Genomic DNA, 20,931 nt, shown 5'->3' on the forward strand with positions numbered 1-20,931 from the left:
GCACACCATGTTCAGATAATTGAGTTGCTTTTTTAAAGTTCTTGTTCAGTGATTTACATGAGCTTTCTCAGGTTTATCTTGCCTTGCTGTTTCTTGCTGCTGGTCCCAGATTGATTGTTCTTGTTTCTCAATTTCTCACTGTCAGCCTCACAGTGATTTTCCTTGTTCAGTGGTTTGTGGTATGAGGCCCAATCATTATCACTGAGAAATCATTAGACTGAAGTAATTTACTAAATCGCAGATGATGAGAATTTGAAGGACGAGAGCAATGTGTAGAGTTATCATCTGTAAGAACTGCAAGACAAGATAAATGGGAGCATTAGTTGGAAAATTGAAGGTGAGAGCAATCGATGAGTCACCATCAATGACAAATTGAGTGAAGAGCAATATTATTAAATATCCCTCTATAAAGCCAGTTAACCTCTAACTTGATCTACCATGGCTTGTAAGAAATAATCCTTTGATTATGTCGACCTTTCATATGTATGCAACCTTGTTGAAGAGACTACTTCTATCATCTCATTGAAGCATTAGTTATCTGTGGCTCCTTTTTGTGGTGAAATTTCCTCCTTGGCCTCAAGGACGTTCAATGATCCATTGAGCCTTAATGTTGGGGCGAAGACATTTAGTATTGCAGAGTCTCCTGGTACATGGGGGGCCAAGAAGATTACTTACTCGTTTCTTAAGTTCTCAACAAAAATTTACAACTTGTTCCCAGCTCCCTTTTTAAGAGCATTTCCACAAAAAAAAGTGTCATCATCTTCATGACATGGCCTCCTAAGCATTATCATTCTGAAATATAATTAAGATGCTCTAGTGTGTAATCTGTTCAAAATTTTTAGATGACTTAAGATGCAGATGAACATTTGAGGTAATCGTGAACAGATTGCAGTAAACGTACATCAAGCTAAGGTGTGCGGTTAACTTTCAGACGTATCCCCTGTGGAACACTATGCTTCCAATCTTCCTGGGAATGTTATCTGGAATTTAAAAAGTCAAGCTTGAATAATAGAGATCATAACGTTAAATTTATTTCCTGGAGTTCTTTTTTTGCGAGATTACTTTTGGGGGTCGGGGAGAAATCTGTGTTTTATCATCTTAGAAGTTTTGCTTATGGTTATTCGCCACATTTAAGGAATCAACTAAGTGCAGAAGAGTATATGTTAGTCAGTATTGGGTTCGTTGACCCAAGTAGCCTTTTTGTTGCCCCCCCCCCCCCCCCCCCAACCCTTTTTAATATATTCTTATTGTTATCAGGAAACGCTAAATAGGCTGGGGCTCTTTTCTCTAGAAAAGAGAAGGCTGAGGGGTGACCTGATGGGGTTGACACAGAAAAAATGTTTCCACTGGTGGGGGAGTCCAAAACTAGAGGTCATAAATATAAGATATTCACTAATAAATCCAACAGGGAATTCAGGAGAAACTTCTTAACCCAAAGGGTGATAATAATGTGGTATGTGCTACTACAAGGAGTAGTTGAGGCAAATAGCATAGATACATTTAAGGGGAAACTAGATAAGCACAAGAGGGAGAAAGGAATAGAAAGATATGTTGGTAGGGTGGGAGGGAGGCTCTTGTGGAGCATAAACGCCGGCATAGACCAGTTGGGCCAAATGGCCGGTTTCTGTGCTGTTAACTCAATGATGTTCCTCTAGTGCTCTGTGCTGATTAGCTATGTAATTAGTTTAATTACCATGGTACAAAATAGATCATTTTCATTGCTCTTTCCAGCAATGTTTTAGTTTTAATCAGGTGATATTTCACACTTGTTCTCCAAACTACTGATAATCAGAGCTTCCATTACATCTAGAAGCTTTTTTCCAAGCTTTGATTTCATTTTGCGTAGGGTGAAAATGGTAAATGCACCCTCTGAAAATGAATATAGATTCTTGATTGTCCTTCTTTGAATACAAATCCCAATTAATAGGACAACCATTATTATGAGCATCCTGCCAAATACAATAAATTTAAAGGGGAATTTAGGATATCAGAATTTTTAAAAAACAATCCCATAGTTACATAGATGTGGAGATGCCGGTGATGGAGTGGGGTGGACAAATGTAAGGAGTCTTACAACACCAGGTTATAGTCCAACAGCTTTATTAGAAATCACAAGCTTTCAGAGCTTTCCTCCTTTGTCAGGTGAGTCACTGGGAAACACTGAGGTTGAAAACAAGAGGATGGAAGATGAAGTAAATAGAGAAGCAGTGATTTTGTGACACCAAGCTTGGGTTTCAAAACCTACCGATTTTTAGGATGAAGAGAAGACTGCGGGAAAGAAGGAATATTGAGGTTTTGTAAAAGAGAAATGACTAAGTCTGACTGTAATGGAGCTAAATTAACATCAGTAGACATAAACTTGCTTTCCCACTTGTGTAATTTTTACTGCTATTGTAACAGCATTATAATGGATGCCGTGTGAATGAGATGCATTAATCAGTGCTGCTTGTCTCTCACATTCTGGGTTACCCTTGCCTGTTGTCAACAACAGGAAAAGGTTTTTATGATGGTTTTTTTGAAATTTCAAAATGATAAATTTCAGTCGATGTTTACTGAACAAGGATGAGAGCAGACACAATTTTTTTGCAATATAACCTTACTTCTTGTGCTCTTTTGTGAGTTCACATTTATGCTGCAGAACAAATTGTAGACTGGTAGTAACGTTGAAACAACACCTCTGCAAAGTTTCATTCATGATTTTACGGTTCTGCCGCGAACCCCTCGTATTGATGATCAGTGGGAGTGGAAGGGCTGCAAAGATCAACAATGTTAAAAATGCACTGCTGGGCTGGCCAGAGTAAAATGCAAGCGGCACCAATGGCAACAATTTATCTTTCCTGCTACCAGTGCTTAGATGCAACCACCTTTTATGGTGGTGTTCCCAAATACCAGAGGCATGAACACTACCGTACTTAGTGCTGTCTCCAGAAACACTGCTGTAGTTTAAATGCAGTATCATTGTCATAGTGAGTATCTCCACACTTTCTTCAAATAGGCAACAAGAATTCTAATATATAATTTAGCAAGAACAAACAATAGAAACAAGAACAATCTTGTCTTGTGAGCCCATTCAACTAAAAAGAATAACGATGGAGTGGGCTGAGACTAATGACCTTGGCTGGTCAGTATATCGCAGGCAAACCAATCCCCAGGAAAAACAGCTATAAGACATCTGCATCCCATCAACTGTTGTTTTGTTTTCAGAATTGAAGCTGCCAACATGTAACGCCAGATTTCCAACCCTTGATAATGGTGAAAAGATACCTAGTTGAAGGGTCCTCAGTTATCAGGACAGACGAGAGAGGTGGAGCTTTTTATTTTAGAAAAGTATAGACTTTGAAGAGATATGACTGTGGTCTTTAAATTAATGAAAGGATTAGACTCAGTCCAAGTAGATCAGTTAATTGAGCTAGATAGGTTATTGGGGATCAGGGGACATAAGTATTAATTATGAAAGCATAGAGGTAGGCTAGATGCTAGGAAGTACTTCTTTTCACAGAGAATAGCGAGTTGTAATGATCTGGAATACACTGCTTGAAAGGGCGGTATACGCAGATTCAGTAGTAACTTTTAAAAGGGAATTGGGTAAATACTTGAAGGGAAAAAATTTGCAGGGCTATAGGGAAAGAGCAGGGGAATGGGATTAAATGGATAGCTCTTTCAAAGAGCCAGCACAGGCATGATGGGCCGAATGGCCTCCTACTGTGCTGTACCTACTACACCTCCAGAATAAGTTGCCGACAAGTGCAGTGAGTGCAGCTTCTTTCAAATGGGAGTTGGACAAGTTCCTGCAAGTGGCAAACATTTCTACATGTAGGAGGTCGGTGGGTGATTGGGGATTGTGTCACCCAGTCGCTGTGGTCTGAAGCTGGATTGATTGCCTTCAGGAGCCAGAGAGGAATTTCCTAAATTGGCTTAAGGTTTTTTTTGTCTTTCTTTAGCCTTTTCCAAGAGATGGCGTGACCGCATGGAGGGTGGGGCGGAGAATGGGGATGATGGTGTGCAGAAATGACACCATGCCAGGACAGGGCAGGCTCAATGCATCAGCTGGTCTTTTCCTGTCTTTTTTTGGTATGTTTGTGGATTTCACGTGTCATTAGAACAAAATCTGTGTTTTAGAGAAGAGTTTATTCATTTAGGGTGAATCAACTGTGAGTTTATTTTCAAGCAGTCAATCAGTGTTACAGTGACCAGTTGGCTGCTTGAGTTTAAATGCTGTCGATCTAACCACATTTTAGCAGCATGATTCCAAACACCATTCAATTTGAATCAAAATCCAAGCTTTTAATAAAGAATTAAAAGCATCTCTAATACAGTGGTTGAAACAATTAGTCCTGCCTGTTTGATACCCCATTTATACTGCAAAGATCGAATCTGCTATAGCCCCTAATGTGAATTTGGCTGTCTGACTAATTCCTCTTTTCCCCCATGCCACGAAGGTTTGAAATTCACATTGGCTCAGCAACAAAAGGAGACCAAAATATTTTTGAGCAGAATGGTTTTATTTTCATGTTATTATTTGATGACTCTTTTCAATTAAATGTTTCATATGTACAAACATTCAGGGTTCTATTGTATTGATCTAATTTAATTTTAAAATAATGGAATGACATCATCAGAACTGTTGCGTCCACAAACCCGTCATGTTTATAATTGTTTACCATCCTCCTCCAATGTCTCTCCTCCATCATCCAACTGGGTGGGACTGCGCTCGCCTGGTTCCATTCTTATCTATCCAGTCGTAGTCAGAGAATCACCTTCAATGGCTTCTCTTCCCGCTCCTGCACCATTACCTCTGGAGTCCCCCAAGAATCTATCCTTGGCCCCCTCCTATTTCTCATCTACATGCTGCCCCTCAGCAACATCATCTGAAAACACGATATCAGATTCCACATATACGCTGACGACACCCAGCTCTGCCTCACAACCAGCCCCCTCGACCCCTCCACTGTCTTTCATTTGTCACATTGCTTGTCTGAGCAAAAATTTCCTCCAACTAAATATTGGAAAGATCAAAGCCATTACTATATCCTCATATAAAGGCCATCACATCGTACATCTTCCATGACCTTTACCCATGGTTTGCATTAACTTCCATTAGCCCAGTGTTCCAGAGACTCCCACGGCTGTCTATGTCAATGATGGGCTTAAGACATAGCATAAACTGCCTGTCTAACTACATCTAGGGGACAGGGTAGAAGCAACTTAGACACTTAGATTAATCTACCAAAAGGTCAGACTACACAAAAAATAAGCAGTTCTCTTTATGACTATGCTTTGTATCAGCCATAAAGGGACCGTGAAGTTCTGAGCTGATTTTGGACAAGTTTCAGATACTGTCTGTTTCAACAGTTTTCTGCAGAAACTGCCTTTTAACCACAAAATAGAGTTCTCAGTACAAAATCGAACCGGAACACAATTTCAAGTAGCATAGCTTCTCTAACATTCATTGTGTTGCAGCAAAAAGAATTAATTATGTTCAATTACAGGTTAATTGCAGTTGGTGAGGGAAAAGTTCGCATATAATAGGTTCTTGTAAATTTCCAGCCAGAAGAAACCAGCGTGAAATGGTCTTTGTCTTTTTTTGTATATATGCTGCTGACATTTTGAAGTGTGATTAAAGCTGTCCAAAAAAATGCAATTATTTCAATATCACCCATTTTTCCATGGAGAGTGGTCATTCAACTGAAAAGAGAAAAAATCCTTACCTGTATATGAAGCCAAAATGAAGAGTGGAAGGGCTTTCTACTAAGAAAAATAAATTATTTGTTTTGGCTTTGACTACTTATAAACAATAAAGCATAGCTATTGGTGTCTGACTATCTCTAAGGTAAAACTTGAACAGTTTAATTCAGCAATGGATAATATTTAAAGTGTAAACATTACCTGAAGAATGAAATTGAGGATTTTGATCCTCTCTGAAGGAAATACTACTGATGCATGGTGGGAAATTGGGCAACTTTAGACAGCAGCATCTCCTAAGATCTGTGGAAAACTATAAATGTGGAAAACTATAAAGACCACATTAATGTAGAAATATATGAACAGTTACTTGACCATAAAAAAAGAGAAAAGCATGATGGATATTTGACCAATGTTAACTCCTTGACTCCCATACATGGGGTAGTTACAGTTTCACACACACTCACAGAAAGACACAATTGTCCTTAGTATGTTGATAATTAAGTTGGCTATGCAGGTGCTTGGTACAGTCTGGCCTCCCTCCCTCCCCCCTTGTAGATAAGGACATGCTGGCTTATAAAATAATGAGAATACAGTTCTTGAAGAGGCCATGTAGCCTTGATACTGACTTCATCCCTGTGATCAGCTAGCTTCGGAATTTAGGGAGGCAGGGTTCTCTCATGCCTGCAAAGCCTACGTGCCAAAGCAGGAATAAGCTATGGAGTCCAGAGGAGGGGGTTCCCTATTTTTGATTGACTAACCACTTGACCACTGAGAGTGTACATGTACGCCCATATTCAATGATAGACAGACATTTCTGAACCAAGTGTATAAAAGATAAACGTTTCTTTGTTTGAATTGAAGTCGTAGTCTCGACTGTTGCTTGAGCTACCTTCCAACTTGTACAAGTTTCTTAATAAATTCTTACTTGTCTAAATTAAGTGTTTGAAGTTAATGCATTGTGTATAATAGGTAATTAAGTTTTCGACAGTTTAACAGTGATAGCTATGGTTAAAATTATTGATTTACGCCCAAGCTTTTGAGACATGCTGAGGTCTTAAAGTAAAGTGATGCCAGGGCTAAAGGGGTTAAATTATGTGGACAGGTTGCATAGACTCGGCATGTATTCCCTTGAAAATTACGGGGTGATCTAATTGAAGTGTTTAAGATGATTAAAAGAATTGATAGGGTAGATAGAGTGAAACTGTTTCCTGTGGTGTGGGAGTCCAGAACAAGGAGGCATAACTTTAAAATTAGAGCTTGGCCGTTCAGGGGTGATGTCAGGAAGCACTTCTTCACACAAAGGGTGGTGGAAACCTGGAACTCTTTTTTTTTTTTCCCCCTCCCTCCCCCACCCCGGAAAAAAACTGTTGAGGCTAGTTCAATTGAAAATTTCAAAACTGAGAGTGATAGATTTTTGTTAGCCAAGGATATTAAGGGTTACAGAACCAAGGCGGTTAGATGGCGTTAAGATACAGAACAGCCAAGGACTTCCAAGAACTCCAGGGAACCTTGGATGTCAGGGGATATACGAGAATGGATTAGGAAAAAAAGGAGGGCTTTTGGCAGATACAAAAGGCTAAAGTCGGAGGAAGCCCTAGAGGAGTACAAAAAGTGCAGGGGGATACTTAAAAGAGAAATTAGGAGATCAAGGAGGGGCCATGAAATAACACTGGCGAGCAAAATAAAGGAAAATCCTAAGATGTTTTATAAGTATATTAAGGGTAAGAGGATAACTAGGGAAAAAATAGGGCCCATTGGGGACAAAAATGGCAATCTGTGTGTGGAGCCGGCAGATGTAGGAGGGGTTCTAAATGAATTTTTTGCATCTGTTTTCACTATGGAGAAGGACGATGTAGACATAGAAATACGGCAGGGGGACTGTGATATACTCGAACATATTAACATCGAGCGGGAGGAGGTATTGGTGGTTTTAGCAGGCCTAAAAATGGATAAATCCCCAGGCCCGGACAAAATGTATCCCAAGCAAAGGAGGAGATTGCGGGGGCTCTGACACATATATTCAGAACCTCTCTGGCCACAGGGGATGTGCCAGAGGACTGGAGAACCGCTAATGTAGTACCATTATTCAAGAAGGGGAGTAGGGAAAAACCGGGGAACTACAGGCCAGTGAGCCTAACATCAGTGATAGGAAAATTATTGGAAAAAATTCTGAAGGACAAAATTAGTCTCCACTTGGAGAAGCAAGGATTAATCAGGGATAGTCAACATGGCTTTGTCAAGGGAAGATCATGTCTGACTAATTTGATTGAATTTTTTGAGGGGGTGACTAGGCGTGTGGATGAGGGTAACGCAGTGGATGTGGTATACATGGATTTCAGAAAGGCCTTCGATAAAGTCCCGCACAGGAGACTGGTCAAGAAGGTACGAGCCCATGGAATCCAGGGTGCCTTGGCACTTTGGATACAAAACTGGCTTAGTGGCAGAAGGCAGAGGGTGATGGTCGAAGGTTGTTTTTGTGACTGGAAGCCTGTGGCCAGTGGGGTACCACAGGGATCGGTGCTGGGTCCCTTGCTGTTTGTGGTCTACATTAACGACTTGGATATGACTGTAAAAGGTATGATCAGTAAGTTCGCTGATGATACAAAAATTGGAAGGGTGGCAAATAGCGAGGAGGATAGCCTCAGTCTGCAGGACAATATAGATGGGTTGGTCAGATGGGCGGAACAGTGGCAAATGGAATTTAACCCGGAAAAGTGCGAGGTGATGCACTTTGGAGGGACTAACAAGGCAAGGGAATACACAATGAATGGGAGGACCCTAGGCAAGACAGAGGGTCAGAGGGATCTTGGTGTGCAAGTTCACAGATCCCTGAAGGCGGCGGAACAGGTAGATAAGGTGGTAAAGAAGGCATATGGGATACTTGCCTTTATTAGCCGAGGCATAGAATATAAGAGCAAGGAGGTTATGATGGAGCTGTATAAAACACTGGTTAGGCCACAGCTGGAGTACTGTGTGCAGTTCTGGTCGCCACACTACAGGAAGGATGTGATCGCTTTGGAGAGGGTGCAGAGGAGATTCACCAGGATGTTACCAGGGCTGGAGCGCTTCAGCTATGAAGAGAGACTGGGAAGATTGGGTTTGTTTTCCTTGGAGCAGAGGAGGCTGAGGGGGGACATGATTGAGGTGTACAAAATTATGAGGGGCACAGATAGGATGGATACTAAGGAGCTTTTTCCCTTCGTTGAGGGTTCTATAACAAGGGGGCATAGATTCAAGGTAAAAGGCGGGAGGTTTAGAGGGGATTTGAGAAAGAACTTTTTCACCCAGAGGGTGGTTGGAGTCTGGAACTCACTGCCTGAAAGGGTTGTGGAGGCAGGAACCCTCACAACATTCAAGAAGCATTTGGATGAGCACTTGAAATGCCATAGCATACAAGGCTACGGACCAAATGCTGGAATATGGGATTAGATTAGACAGGGCTTGATGGCCGGCGCGGACACGATGGGCTGAAGGGCCTCTATCCGTGCTGTATAACTCTATGACTCTATGAGCTAATTGAATGGCGGAACAGGCTCGAAGGGCTGAATGGCTTACTCCCTATGTTTCTAAAAACTTTAATGAAGGTATTAAAAGATACACAAGACAGTTTAATGGGTAAATTTTATCATGTTACTTAAAGTATGTAATTTTTTATGTTTTTATTTTTTGGACATTAGAAATTTCAGCCATCGAAGGGGGGGAAAAGATGAATAATGGGGTTTTCACTTTTTTGCAGGGCAGCTTGATTGGTTTGCTTTCTCCATTCCTTTATTGGTAGGTCCTCTTGTCTAATCATTCAGAATTGGTTATTTTTATATGGTGTCAATAATTTCTCAGTAGTAGTTTTCTAGTTGTTTTCCTCAATTTTGATTTGTACGGTCCTTACCTCCTCAGTTCTGATTTTACTTGTCAGTCAATAATATGTGACAAAAAGTGTTATGAAAATATCTATTCCCAAAACCCTCTTTCAAGGCAAGGCAATCATGAAACATTTGCATGTTGTCTGGTTCCTTTCCAGCACACTTCCAATAACTCACTTTTTGCGTTAACCGTGCCCTCTTGGGATCTATTTTGGGATCAGGTAAGCCGACAGAATGGTTATTCATTGTATTATATAGGCTTTAGTTTTGCATTTGTGCAAGCTTTCTGCACATGTAACCATACCTACATTCAGAATCTATTCCCAGCTCATCTTTGACATGATCCAGTTTCTCTTGTGGCTGGAAATGTTATCAATTTTCTCCACCAGCTTTTCTCCTGAAACGGTTGACTTCTTGCTAGGATACAATTCCACAGTCACTTGATGCTCTCCAATACCTCGCCTAAGTGGCCATTATTCATGTGTGAGCTTAAACATTACATGTCAGCAAGATATTTGAGCATAAGGGGCATTGCAACTGAACCTCATTCCTGTCCTCACTCAACATCCACCAATGCATACTTCCAGCAGGGGTTGCTGAATAGGGATCCTAATCGAAAACCATGGCTGATTTTCCTCTCCCTAATCTAGGAGCACTGTCACCAATTGTAGCATCCTTGACTGAGATCAGCACAAATTAGCAATTGAACCTGCGACCTTCCTGATCTGTATGGCTCAACTACACGGTAGATAAACTTGCTGATCCATCTGGGGAATTGCACCTTGAAATTTTAAAGATCTTGTCTGTACCATTGCTGTTGTCCCTCCCTTCAAGATTTTGTAATGTCAACAGAATAATGTACACTCACTCCCCCCTTTCCCATGGTTGTCATTCTGAATCTAAAGGTGCCTGATTACCGGAACCAATAGCTTTAAGGCAAGCACAAAAAGTAATGAGGGTCATGGACATCCTGCCTAGGAGCTGAAAGGAGGTCTGACAGCAGTCTATTAATCAGGATAGATGCCTGTGGTTTAGAGTGTACAGTTGCTTGTTTTTATCATATGAAGATCCTCACTGACAAATTACTGCAGAAGTCTTGTCTTTTTTTTTTGGCTTTAGAAGTGCAGCAGTCGTAAAAAGCAAGACTGAATATTTTCAAATTTGATGTTGCTGGTTTTTGATTCATTTACATAGGTATCTCAACTAGCTATCAATAGGAGAAAAGATGTTAAATTTGACCAGATTCTGACATCTAAAGTATACAATACAGGTATAGCGCATTAGCAATTGATACCTAAAATTGCATATTTTGTGCAGATTTGATTGCTGTCTGTATTGTTTGGAGCACATATGAAAGCTGATGTGGAGATTATTCTGTAACACTCTGGTGTTTTACAGGTGACTCTGTGATACAGAATGCTGCAAATAGTGGTGTGGGCCAAGCAGCAATTCAGATAGCCAAAGCCATGGGACTGAAGACCATTAATATTATCAGAGATAGGTGAGTGTTGGGTAAACTTTGTCTGCATAAATACTCTTAGAAGAACTGAATTGATGCATCAAGTGGAATTATAATTAGCAAGAACAGTCAATTTAACATCTTCTCACCAAGCTAGCCAAGACAGTATTATACAGTCGGAAGGTGGATCCTGATGTTTTAATAGCCAAACATTGAGTGGATTTTAATTTCCTTGCCTCCTCTCCAGAACTCAGAAGAAGGAGGGGAATTTAATTTGTGTCATTGACATTGCATCGATGAGACGAGCTTGAAAGAATGAGCTTGCATTTTTAAACTTAAACTTCATTGGTCTTTTCCCATCTCCCTATACACACTATCAAATCACATAAGCTCACAAAATAGATGCAAATGATGAAGCACATTTGGCCCATCCTAGCTCATTCACTTAGAAAGAATCAACAGTTCCCCTATCACAGCACCATTACAGGGGCTTTACCTCCGCTACCCAGCCAGAAGTCCGTTCACGTGTTGATGACTGTGTATGAAAAATTTTTTGACACTAGTCCTAAATTTTTCTTTTACTAGTTTGAAGTTGTGCCCACTTGTGCTACTATCACAATTCAATATGATTAACATTGGGCGTAATTTTCAATTTCGCCGCCTGGCTGGTAACCTGGAGCAGCAGATCACACACCTGTTGTAGAACCCGTTTGATTTTTGTTCCAATAAAATCAATGGAATGCAAATTGGACAGGATCCATAAAGAGCAGGGTAATACGCTCCTCCATTTTACTGCTCAGGCGGCAAAGTTCAAAATTACACCCAGTGTGTATTTAGCTTTTCTCTATTAATTATCTTGTATACTTCTATGTGGATTCCTCTCGATCACCTTCATTCAAGGTTGAAAAGTCCCAAGTTTCTCCAATCTTTCCTCATAAACCAGTCATCTGATATTAGGGATGACTCTTGTGGCTCCTCTCTGCACCCCTCCAGGGCTTGAGACCAGGAGTGGACACAATACTCAAGTCGTGATCTGACCAAAATGTCGTATGGTTTAGGTAGGACTTCATCTGACTTCCTCTTTTTTTATTTTGGCTATAAAATTCGGCATTCTGTTTGCTTTGTTGATTGAAAAGTTTCCAAGTCTGCCCTTTTCTAAAGGGATATCAATATTTTCTGCTCTCATGTGAAAAAAGTACCTTTTTTAACTGAGTTTCATAAATAACTTCCCCTAATAGACACTGGATTCATTTTGAAAATGAGACTCCGATCTGGCCGTTCACATATCTATGAGATTACGACTTTAGTAACGTAAAAGCTTAGTATTGCATTTTGAGCAAAGCGGTAATTTGCTCCTCTGGGATCCTTCCAGAAATAGGAATGCTTTGAATCAATATGCATTGGACAGAGTGTCTGTAAACATTCTATAATTGAATACTATCTTCTCACCTCAGTAACTCCAAAACATTTGAATGAATTTCATCAGATTTATTAATGAAATATTTCCCATCGGATTCTTGATATGTGTGCCCATGAGCACCAATTTGCAGCTTTCAGTAAGATACATTTCATTAAATTTTTGTCAAGTTCTTATTGCTTTCCTCTTGTTGGACACATCGCTATTTTCAGATAAGGCAGAACTTTGCCGTTGTATAATAATGATTCTGAACTTAGCCAGCTAAACATAGTTAACTTTGCACAATGGAATAATACACCATCTTTTAGGGCAATAAAATAGCACAAATGTATTTTGCACCTTAAAGGCTTAATTGTGTTTCTGAGTGCAAAACCTTTTGAAAATCAGAGCTTTTCAGTTTTTGATTTGTATGTCCATGTACTGTTCTTTCCTGTCATACATTTTGATTGCTTTTTGCATAAATATCTTAGACATCTTTTATAAACACACAAAAATAGAAGACTAACCAAAGAAGGGATGAGATCAGTTGGAGACTAAGGGTCTGTCTTGCACTTGAGAGTGAGAGAATGACAAAAAAAACCTTAATAAATATTTTCCTCAATTTTTATAGAGGAAGGAAAACATGATTGTAAGAGTACCTAAGGAGGATATGGAAGAATGACGACTGGGGATAATTATTCAAAAGGAAGCTGTATTAAAATAGCTAATGGGACTTTAAAAGTGGAAATGTCACCAGGCCCAGACGATGTGCATCCCAGAATACTGACAAAGTTTTGATCGTGGAGGCAATAACCATAGTTTTCAAAAATTCTTTGTAAAGTGGAATTGTGCCAAAGGGTAGCAAATGTACCCTTGTTCCTGAAGAGGGGTGGGAGAAGGCTCGTGTAGAGTATAAACATTGGCATGGACCAGTTGGGCCAAATGGCTTGTTTCTCTGCTGTAAACAATTTTACAACACCAAGTTATAGTCCAGCAATTTTATTTTAAATTCACAAGCTTTCGGAGGCTTCCTCCTTCCTCAGGTAAATGTTCAGGAGCTCCTCGAAGCCTACGCATTTATACATATAGAACAATACATGGTGTTTACAGAATGCCCCTGCAACTGCCCGTTGCCAAGGCAATCACCGTGTTCAGACAGAGAGGTGTCACCTGCAGAACCCCCGAATACACATTCAACAAAAAAACAAACAGGAAAAAAAACAGAGAGAGGCAGAAACATCCGGAAGGCAGAGAAAGCCAGAAAATGTCCCATTATATTAAAAACAGATAACATTTGTTCGCTGGTGGTGTAGCGTGACATGAACCCAAGATCCCGGTTGAGGCCGTCCTCATGGGTGCGGAACTTGGCTATCAATTTCTGCTCGACGATTTTGCGTTGTCGTGTGTCTCGAAGGCCGCCTTGTTTCTCTGCTCTATTTTTAATGTAATTCTATCTAAAAGAGAAAGTGATAAACCAGCAATCTTATCTTAGTTGTCAGTACACTTCTAGGGTCCATACAATAGTGGATGAAATTGATGAACACTTAGAAAGGCCTGAGTTAATCAGCCATAGTCAACATGGATTTGTAAAGGGTAGGTTGACTAATTTAATTGCGTTTTCTGAGAAAATTACAAAGTGTATCAGATAAAGGGAATGTAGGTTGTTGGGATAACTGGAGGGCATCAAACAGAGCAGGAGTAAATGGATTTTTTTTGGGGTTGGTGGGATGTGAGTAATGTACCTCAGGGATCTAAGCTTAGGGCTTCTTTTCTTTTCAACTTATATGAATGATTTAGACATAGACACAAGAGGGATGATATTGAAATTTGCTCACCAAATTAGGGGATATGGCAAAGTGAGGAAGATTGCAGGAACACAGATGAAATGGGCAGGCACGTGGCAGATGCAGTTCAATGCAAAGGGGGGAAAAGAACAATGAAAGGAAGTATATCCTAAATAATAGGATTCTTAATAGTGAAGAAATGGAGAGTTATATGGATGCGGGTACATAGGTTTTTTAAGATGGTAGAGCAGGTAAAAAGGTGAATAGGATTTTGAATTTTATATATAGGGGTATTGCATATAAAATCAAGGAAGTGATGTTGAATGTGTTTGTATAACATTGGTTAGTTGGAGTACTGCGTGCAGTTCTGGGCACCTCCTAATAGGAATGTACGATAACAGTGAAACATTTTTGTCTATATTGGATTATTTTTTTATATACTGGTCATAGTGCACACAAGATTAACTTTAAGTAATGTGAGCTGATTCATCAGCCTGCAGAGAATATACATTATGGTTTAGTATGCTGATGGCATTAATATGTGTGTAGTTTGTTACTGTGGGACAAGCGGTAATTTCCTGCGATCTCAGGTTGATGGGTCTAGTCATTCATTCATTCAAACATCCTATGGGATTCTTTTTAAAGTAATAGGTTTGATTGACAGCCATATTTCTGTTGAAGACTTGAGTTAGGTTTGTGAGAGGAGCGGTGCCATGATTATTTGTAGTTCCTATGGATTAATTATTAAATTTAATGGAACTGCAGATTGTAGCTTTAAAGTTGGCTGCGACCATTTTGAGGAAAATAGTGGTTTGTAATCACTAAGTAATTTTTTTGTACTGAGCATAGTTCTTTTACCTATTTTATGTTCAATAAATTTGTTTAGTGGTTTACAGCCTGAGCCACAGTCTGATGGTTTGATTCTTCTGCTTACTAAGGTCAATGGCAGCGGGTGTTATCTGTCCAGTAAACTGTAGCATAGTGGTACGCGTTCCGTATTCAACTCCTAAGATCATAAGAAAGAGGAGCAGGAGTAGGCCATACGGCCCCTCGAGCCTGCTGTGCCATTGAATAAGATCATGGTTGATCTTTGACCTCAACTCCACTTTCCTGCCTGATCCCCATATCCCTTAGAGTCCAAAGATCTATCAATCTCAGCCTTGAATATATTCAACGACTGAGCATCCCCAGCGCTCTGGAGTGTAGAATTCCAAAGATTCACAACCCTCTGAGTGAAGAAATTTCTTCTCATCTCAGAATTAAATGGCCCACCCCAGGAATGAGAGATTATAGTTATAAAGAAAGTCTCAAAAAATTGGTTTTTTTTTGACTGGAACAGTGAAGGATAAAGAGAATCGGATAAAGTTTAAAAATTCCAGATTGTGTTGAGAGGATTAACAGTAAAACATTATTTTCACCAGTTGGTGAATTGGTAACAAGGTGGCATAAACTCAGGATTATCAATAGAAGAACAAAGGGGAAGTCAGAAGAAAATCTTTTCACAGAGAGGGTTATTGGAACGTAGAATGCATTACCACAAGTGACTATTGATGCAGAGGCTATAAATTTAATTTAAAAGGGAACTGCATAATTATAGCAAAAGAAGCTTCTAAAAGGATACAGAGAAAGAGCAGAGAAATGGGATTACAGCACAGGCATAGTGGCCTGAATAGACTCATTTAATGATTCAATGATCGATGTCAATATTATTTGCAATTACATCTTTATGGGCATTCTTTAATATGTAGTCTATATTCTCATTTGTGTTTGTATTTGTTCCCTCATATCTCTATGAAGTGCTTTGAGACATTTTTCTCTGTTAAAGGCACTGTACAAATCAAAATTGTTGTCAGTTATCACCGCTGTTTTCCACTACAGCTTGCAGAAAATGCTTGCGCTCATCCATGAGAGAAGTTAGTGCTGGAAAATGGACGACTTTTCCGTTTGTGATACACAGTGTTGTCATCAAGGATTCTTAATCACTTGATTAGATAGAAGATAAAGCTTCCTCTCCAGTGCCCTAACAGGTGCCTTAATTGAACCACAGAAGAATATCAACAGCTGCACTGCTGTTATTTTTTATTTTATTTCCCACACTAGCAAACCTTATAGCTTGTTGAGTGAGAACGCCAATTTGTACTGAATTATGGGCAGTTTTACAGTGCGAGCCACAAGTAACTGGATTGAGACCGTCCAATCTAATTTCATACAGGACCGTTCGGATAGTAGAAAATAGAATTCAATGGCATCAGTTTAGTCTGATTTACAGTGTCACCCACTCCCCGGTGACCTTTTTAAATATACACGGTTATGACCCTATACTTTAGTTCTGACAGGGTCACACAGGGTGTTTACTGAAAAGCAATAACTGTCTCTTTTGCCCTTATCTTATTGGTAAGAAAGGTTCCCCAGCATACAGTTAATGGTTGTCTTATGAGGAAAGATTGAACAGGTTGGTTTTATGCTCATTGGAGTTTAGAAGAATGAGAGGAGATCTTACTGAAATATACAAGATTCTGAGGGGACTCGATAGGGTAGATGCTGAGAGGATGTTACCCCTCATGGGGAATCTAAAACTAGGGGGCATAGTCTCAGAATAAGGGGTTGCCCGTTTAAGATGGAAATGAGGAGGAATTTCTTCTCCCAGAGGGTCGTGAATCTTTGGAATTCTTTACCCCAAAAAGCTGTGGAGGCTGAGTCATTGAATACATTCAAGGCTGAGTTAGACAAATTTTTGATCAGCAAGGGAGTCAAAGGATATAGGGAAAGGGCAGGAAAGTGGAGTTGAGGTAAAAATTAGATCAGCCATGATCTCGTTAAATGGTGGAGCAGGCTCGAGGGCCGAATAGCCTACTCCTGCTTCTATCTGTTATGGTCTTATGGACAAGAACATTTCAGATTAGTTTTCTTTTTTAAAATTTCCTTGGTAGAGTCATAATGCCATAATCTTACTTTAAGCATTACTTGAGCTGCTAGAGATGGAAAGCTTTGTAGTCAGCTAGAGGCCCACGTTTTAACTATTGTGGACAGAATAATAGTCCTGATTTGTCATCTTCTCCATCATGTGTTATATTATATAATCCTTTAAAATCCCTAATTCTCTTGGAAAAAACATGAAGGTTGCAATTCCTGTCTTCACTAATAAACGTGAGTATAAAGTGGCACATCTACTTTCTTACTAAAATTAGAAGAGACAGAAATTTCAATCTCGTGCTGCACTCAATTAAGATAATTTTCTCCTCTTTCTTCCAATTGGTCATTCTTCATACATGAGCCTAGATAGTGAGTATTGGCAGGCTGTTTGACCTTGGAAAGGCATCAAAGCTGAATCCTAATTCTATCCTCACCTGGCATCTGCACACATACATTTCCACCAGCACTTGTTGGACAGCAGGAGCCCTGATCAATTTTCCCCTTTCTAACTTGGGCACCAAGGCCAATCTTACAGCCTCTACTATCACCCTGGCAGAGACCAACTAACTCAGCGCAGACTGGGAATCAAACCTGGAACCTTCCTGGTCTCTATGGCCCAGTTACTCACCAACTGAGCTGTCGGAGGAGCTACCTTGCATTATATTAGGACACCAAGGCTAAGTTCTAACGGTTAAAAACTCCATCTGTTCATTTGTGTAATGTTGCATACACCCGTGCAATTATCTTTATATGAAAATTTTACAAAACTTTGAATTAATTTGCAAAAAAATCCTCTAATTAATGAATTCTATCGAACATATCCACAAGTGCATTCTGAAGTAATTGGAAAATTCTTATCCAAAATTATATTTTGTTTCTTTTAGTTCTGTTTGCCTCCAGTTGTCAAGATATAGCTTCATGGCATTTACCTTCACACTATTATTAGACGCTTGCAGTTGTTACTTGGTGTGTGTGTTTACGCATGTGACAGAGTTTCCAGAGCTTGTAAATACAGAAGGTTTGATGAGTGAAGTATAAAGAAACCCTGGGGTCAAGTAATCCATCTCTCTCTGCACCTTGGCACTAACGGCATAGATTGTACAGTTTGGAGAGAGATACCACTTTAATTTTCCCTGGAATTCTTGCACCTCCTTGAGATCCTATCAAAATCCAAATGAAAATGATTGTTCTCGGGTATACTTATTGAAAACTGCTGTGGCTTGATGAGTAAATGCTCCCTGTCATGTACTAAGCCTGAGACCAGAAGGTCCCATGCCCGATCCCCAGTCTATATATGTTAGCTGATCTCAGCAGGGCCAGCAGTTCAAATGCCTCAGATGTCCTCAGCTATTCCAGGATAGGAAGGGGAGAAATCAACCTGAGTTCCCACTCTTGCACAATATCCATTGATCCCAGCTGGAAAGTGTGTGCCTGTAGACATTCGGAAGCCTAAATTCCTTAGTGCCCCAAACCAGGCACGATTCTGATGAATTTTGTTAGGACCTCGAGCCTCATCATAATTCAGGCGCTGCGGGCTTCAGTCTGGCGCTCTGACCGAGCACGCCTGTCGGCCCTTGCCAAGGCACACAGCTAAGTCCAGGGAGAAGCGAGCCCATGATTTGAGTGGGGGGGGGTGGAATGGTGGGGGTGGCAGCAGCAGCCTGCGGTTGCATTGTGGAGCCAGGAGAAGCACTCTTGCTTCTTCCAACTCCACAAAAAGTTTTGGGTCCTTTTTTTGTGTGGCCTCCAGCGGTCCCTTTAATAAACGCTGCTTAAGCTGCTCAAGACCCGGAATTACCAGTCTGATCTTGTGCATCGCAAACTCTGACGAGTGTAAACAAATTTACCATTCCGGGTCGGAAACAAGACCTGCGCTGAATTCAGGCACCCATCAGCCCCGATCAGTTAAGCAGTGGCCCGAATGTCTCTGCAGATCAGGCAAGGGCCTCTGCCCTGCTAAATTGGTTATTAGGCCCATAAAACAGGTGCAACAATGTTAAATTAGATCCCTCATTATCCAGGCTCACACATGAAGAATAGCAACTTGAGCAAAGTACTGGATGACTTCAGGAAAAAAGGGAAGAAAAAAAATGCCAGACAGGACAGGAGGCATTTCAGTAGTCAGTGAGTGTGAGCAAAGGTTGTAAGTTTGTCGTAGGAGCTTTTGCTTAAAGTTCCATTCCTGTCATGCCGACATTTGTCTCTTATATTTTCGTGGGATTAGCTAGAAAAGCAGCACTATATTTCTGAGACATTTTTAAAAACTTGCTTCTGCAATGCACTTTTCAGTAATCATTTCTGGGATGTAATTGCGCACTTAAATGTGACCCCTGCAATGTGGGCCGCTGTGCACTGCATGGTCCTGGTTGCTCAAAGGAGCTGTGATAATTGTATTTTTGAAAGGACTCTATTTGTGAACCAGTGTTTTTGAAAGATTTTTTTAAATCACAATAATAATTTTACTGTATCTTTGAGTTTGACAAATGTATAATCCTCACAATAAGTCTTCATTATTTTTCTCTTGTGATTTTTCTGAGGAGAATATTGTTTAGTGCTGTTACCTTGAGTAGAAGAGAGCCCAGTGTGAACAAGTTTCCATTTGAAATGTTTTTCGATGACAGTGAAAACTACATTTATCCAACCTCTAGCCAAGAGCATAATAAAATTGAAAGCCTTAATAACATCAGTTCTTAGCCTTTTTCCATCTCTTGATGTTTCTTTCCAGACCAGACTTGCAGCAGTTGACAGACAGTCTGAAGTCGATGGGAGCTGACTACGTGATCACAGAGGAGGCACTCAGGAAACCAGAAATGAAAGAATTATTTACGGTAGCTTTTGAAGAAGTTTCAATTTCCATCACCATGTCACCAACCGATCAATAGCTATGTGCTTGCATAATGGTACAAAAGAATAAGGCTGTGTTTTTACTCAAGCAGTTGTTTCTAATAGTTCCACAGCTCATTGTATTTACCTGAAAGATGCTTTTGCTGCGCTAAATTGCAGGGTGTGGGCAGACATATACATTGTACGCCATTACTTTCCTTTTTAAGTTGGTTGTTGTCGCAAGTTTGAGCTCACGTGAGGCTTAAGACCATAAGAGAAAGGAGTAGGCCATTCGGCCCCTCGAGCCTGCTCCACCATTTAATGAGATCATGGCTGATCTGATTTTTACCTCAACTCCACTTTCCCACCCTTTCCCCATATCCTTTGACTCCCTTGCTGATCAAATATTTGTTGAACTCAGCCTTGAAAGTATTCAATGACTCAGCCTCCACAGCTTTTTGGGGTAAAGAATTCCAAAGATTCACGACCCTCTGGGAGAAGAAATTCCTCCTCATTTCCGTCTTAAATGGGCGACCCCTTATTCTGAGACTATGCCCCCTGGTTTTAGATTCCCCCATGAGAGGTAACATCCTCTCAGCATCTACCCTATCGAGTCCCCTCAGAATCTTGTATGTTTCAATAAGATCTCCTCTCATTCTTCTAAACTCCAATGAGTATAGACCCAACCTGTTCAGTCTTTCCTCATTAGACAACCCTTCCATACCCGGAATCAACCTTCTCTGAACTGCCTCCAATGCAAGTATGTCCTTCCTTAAATAAGGGCACCAGAACTGTACGCAGTACTCCAGGTGTGGTCTCACCAGCACCCTGTACAGTTGTAGCATGACTTCCCTGCTTTTATACTCCATCCCCCTAGAAATAAAGGCCAATATTCCGTTTGCCTTCCGGATTACCTGCTGCACCGGTATGTTGACTTTTTGTGTTTCATGTACGAGGACACCCAGATCCCTCTGTACCGCAGCATTTTGTAGTATTTCTCCATTCAAATAA

At 40.4% G+C, this 20,931-nt stretch overlaps 1 protein-coding gene across 3 annotated transcripts in view; it reads left to right on the top strand.

The window, feature by feature from the left end:
- Positions 1 to 20,931, top strand: part of mecr (mitochondrial trans-2-enoyl-CoA reductase) — a 56,139-nt gene that overhangs the window by 14,093 nt on the left and 21,115 nt on the right. For all 3 annotated transcript variants that reach the window (XM_068006796.1, XM_068006798.1, XM_068006797.1), the window contains 2 exons: positions 10,944 to 11,046; positions 19,823 to 19,925. In XM_068006796.1, coding sequence (XP_067862897.1) covers positions 10,944 to 11,046; positions 19,823 to 19,925 — 206 coding nt within the window. The remainder of the gene's footprint in view (positions 1 to 10,943; positions 11,047 to 19,822; positions 19,926 to 20,931) is intronic.

Source organism: Heptranchias perlo, chromosome 26, assembly GCF_035084215.1.
Source record: "Heptranchias perlo isolate sHepPer1 chromosome 26, sHepPer1.hap1, whole genome shotgun sequence".
Lineage (NCBI taxonomy): Eukaryota > Metazoa > Chordata > Chondrichthyes > Hexanchiformes > Hexanchidae > Heptranchias > Heptranchias perlo.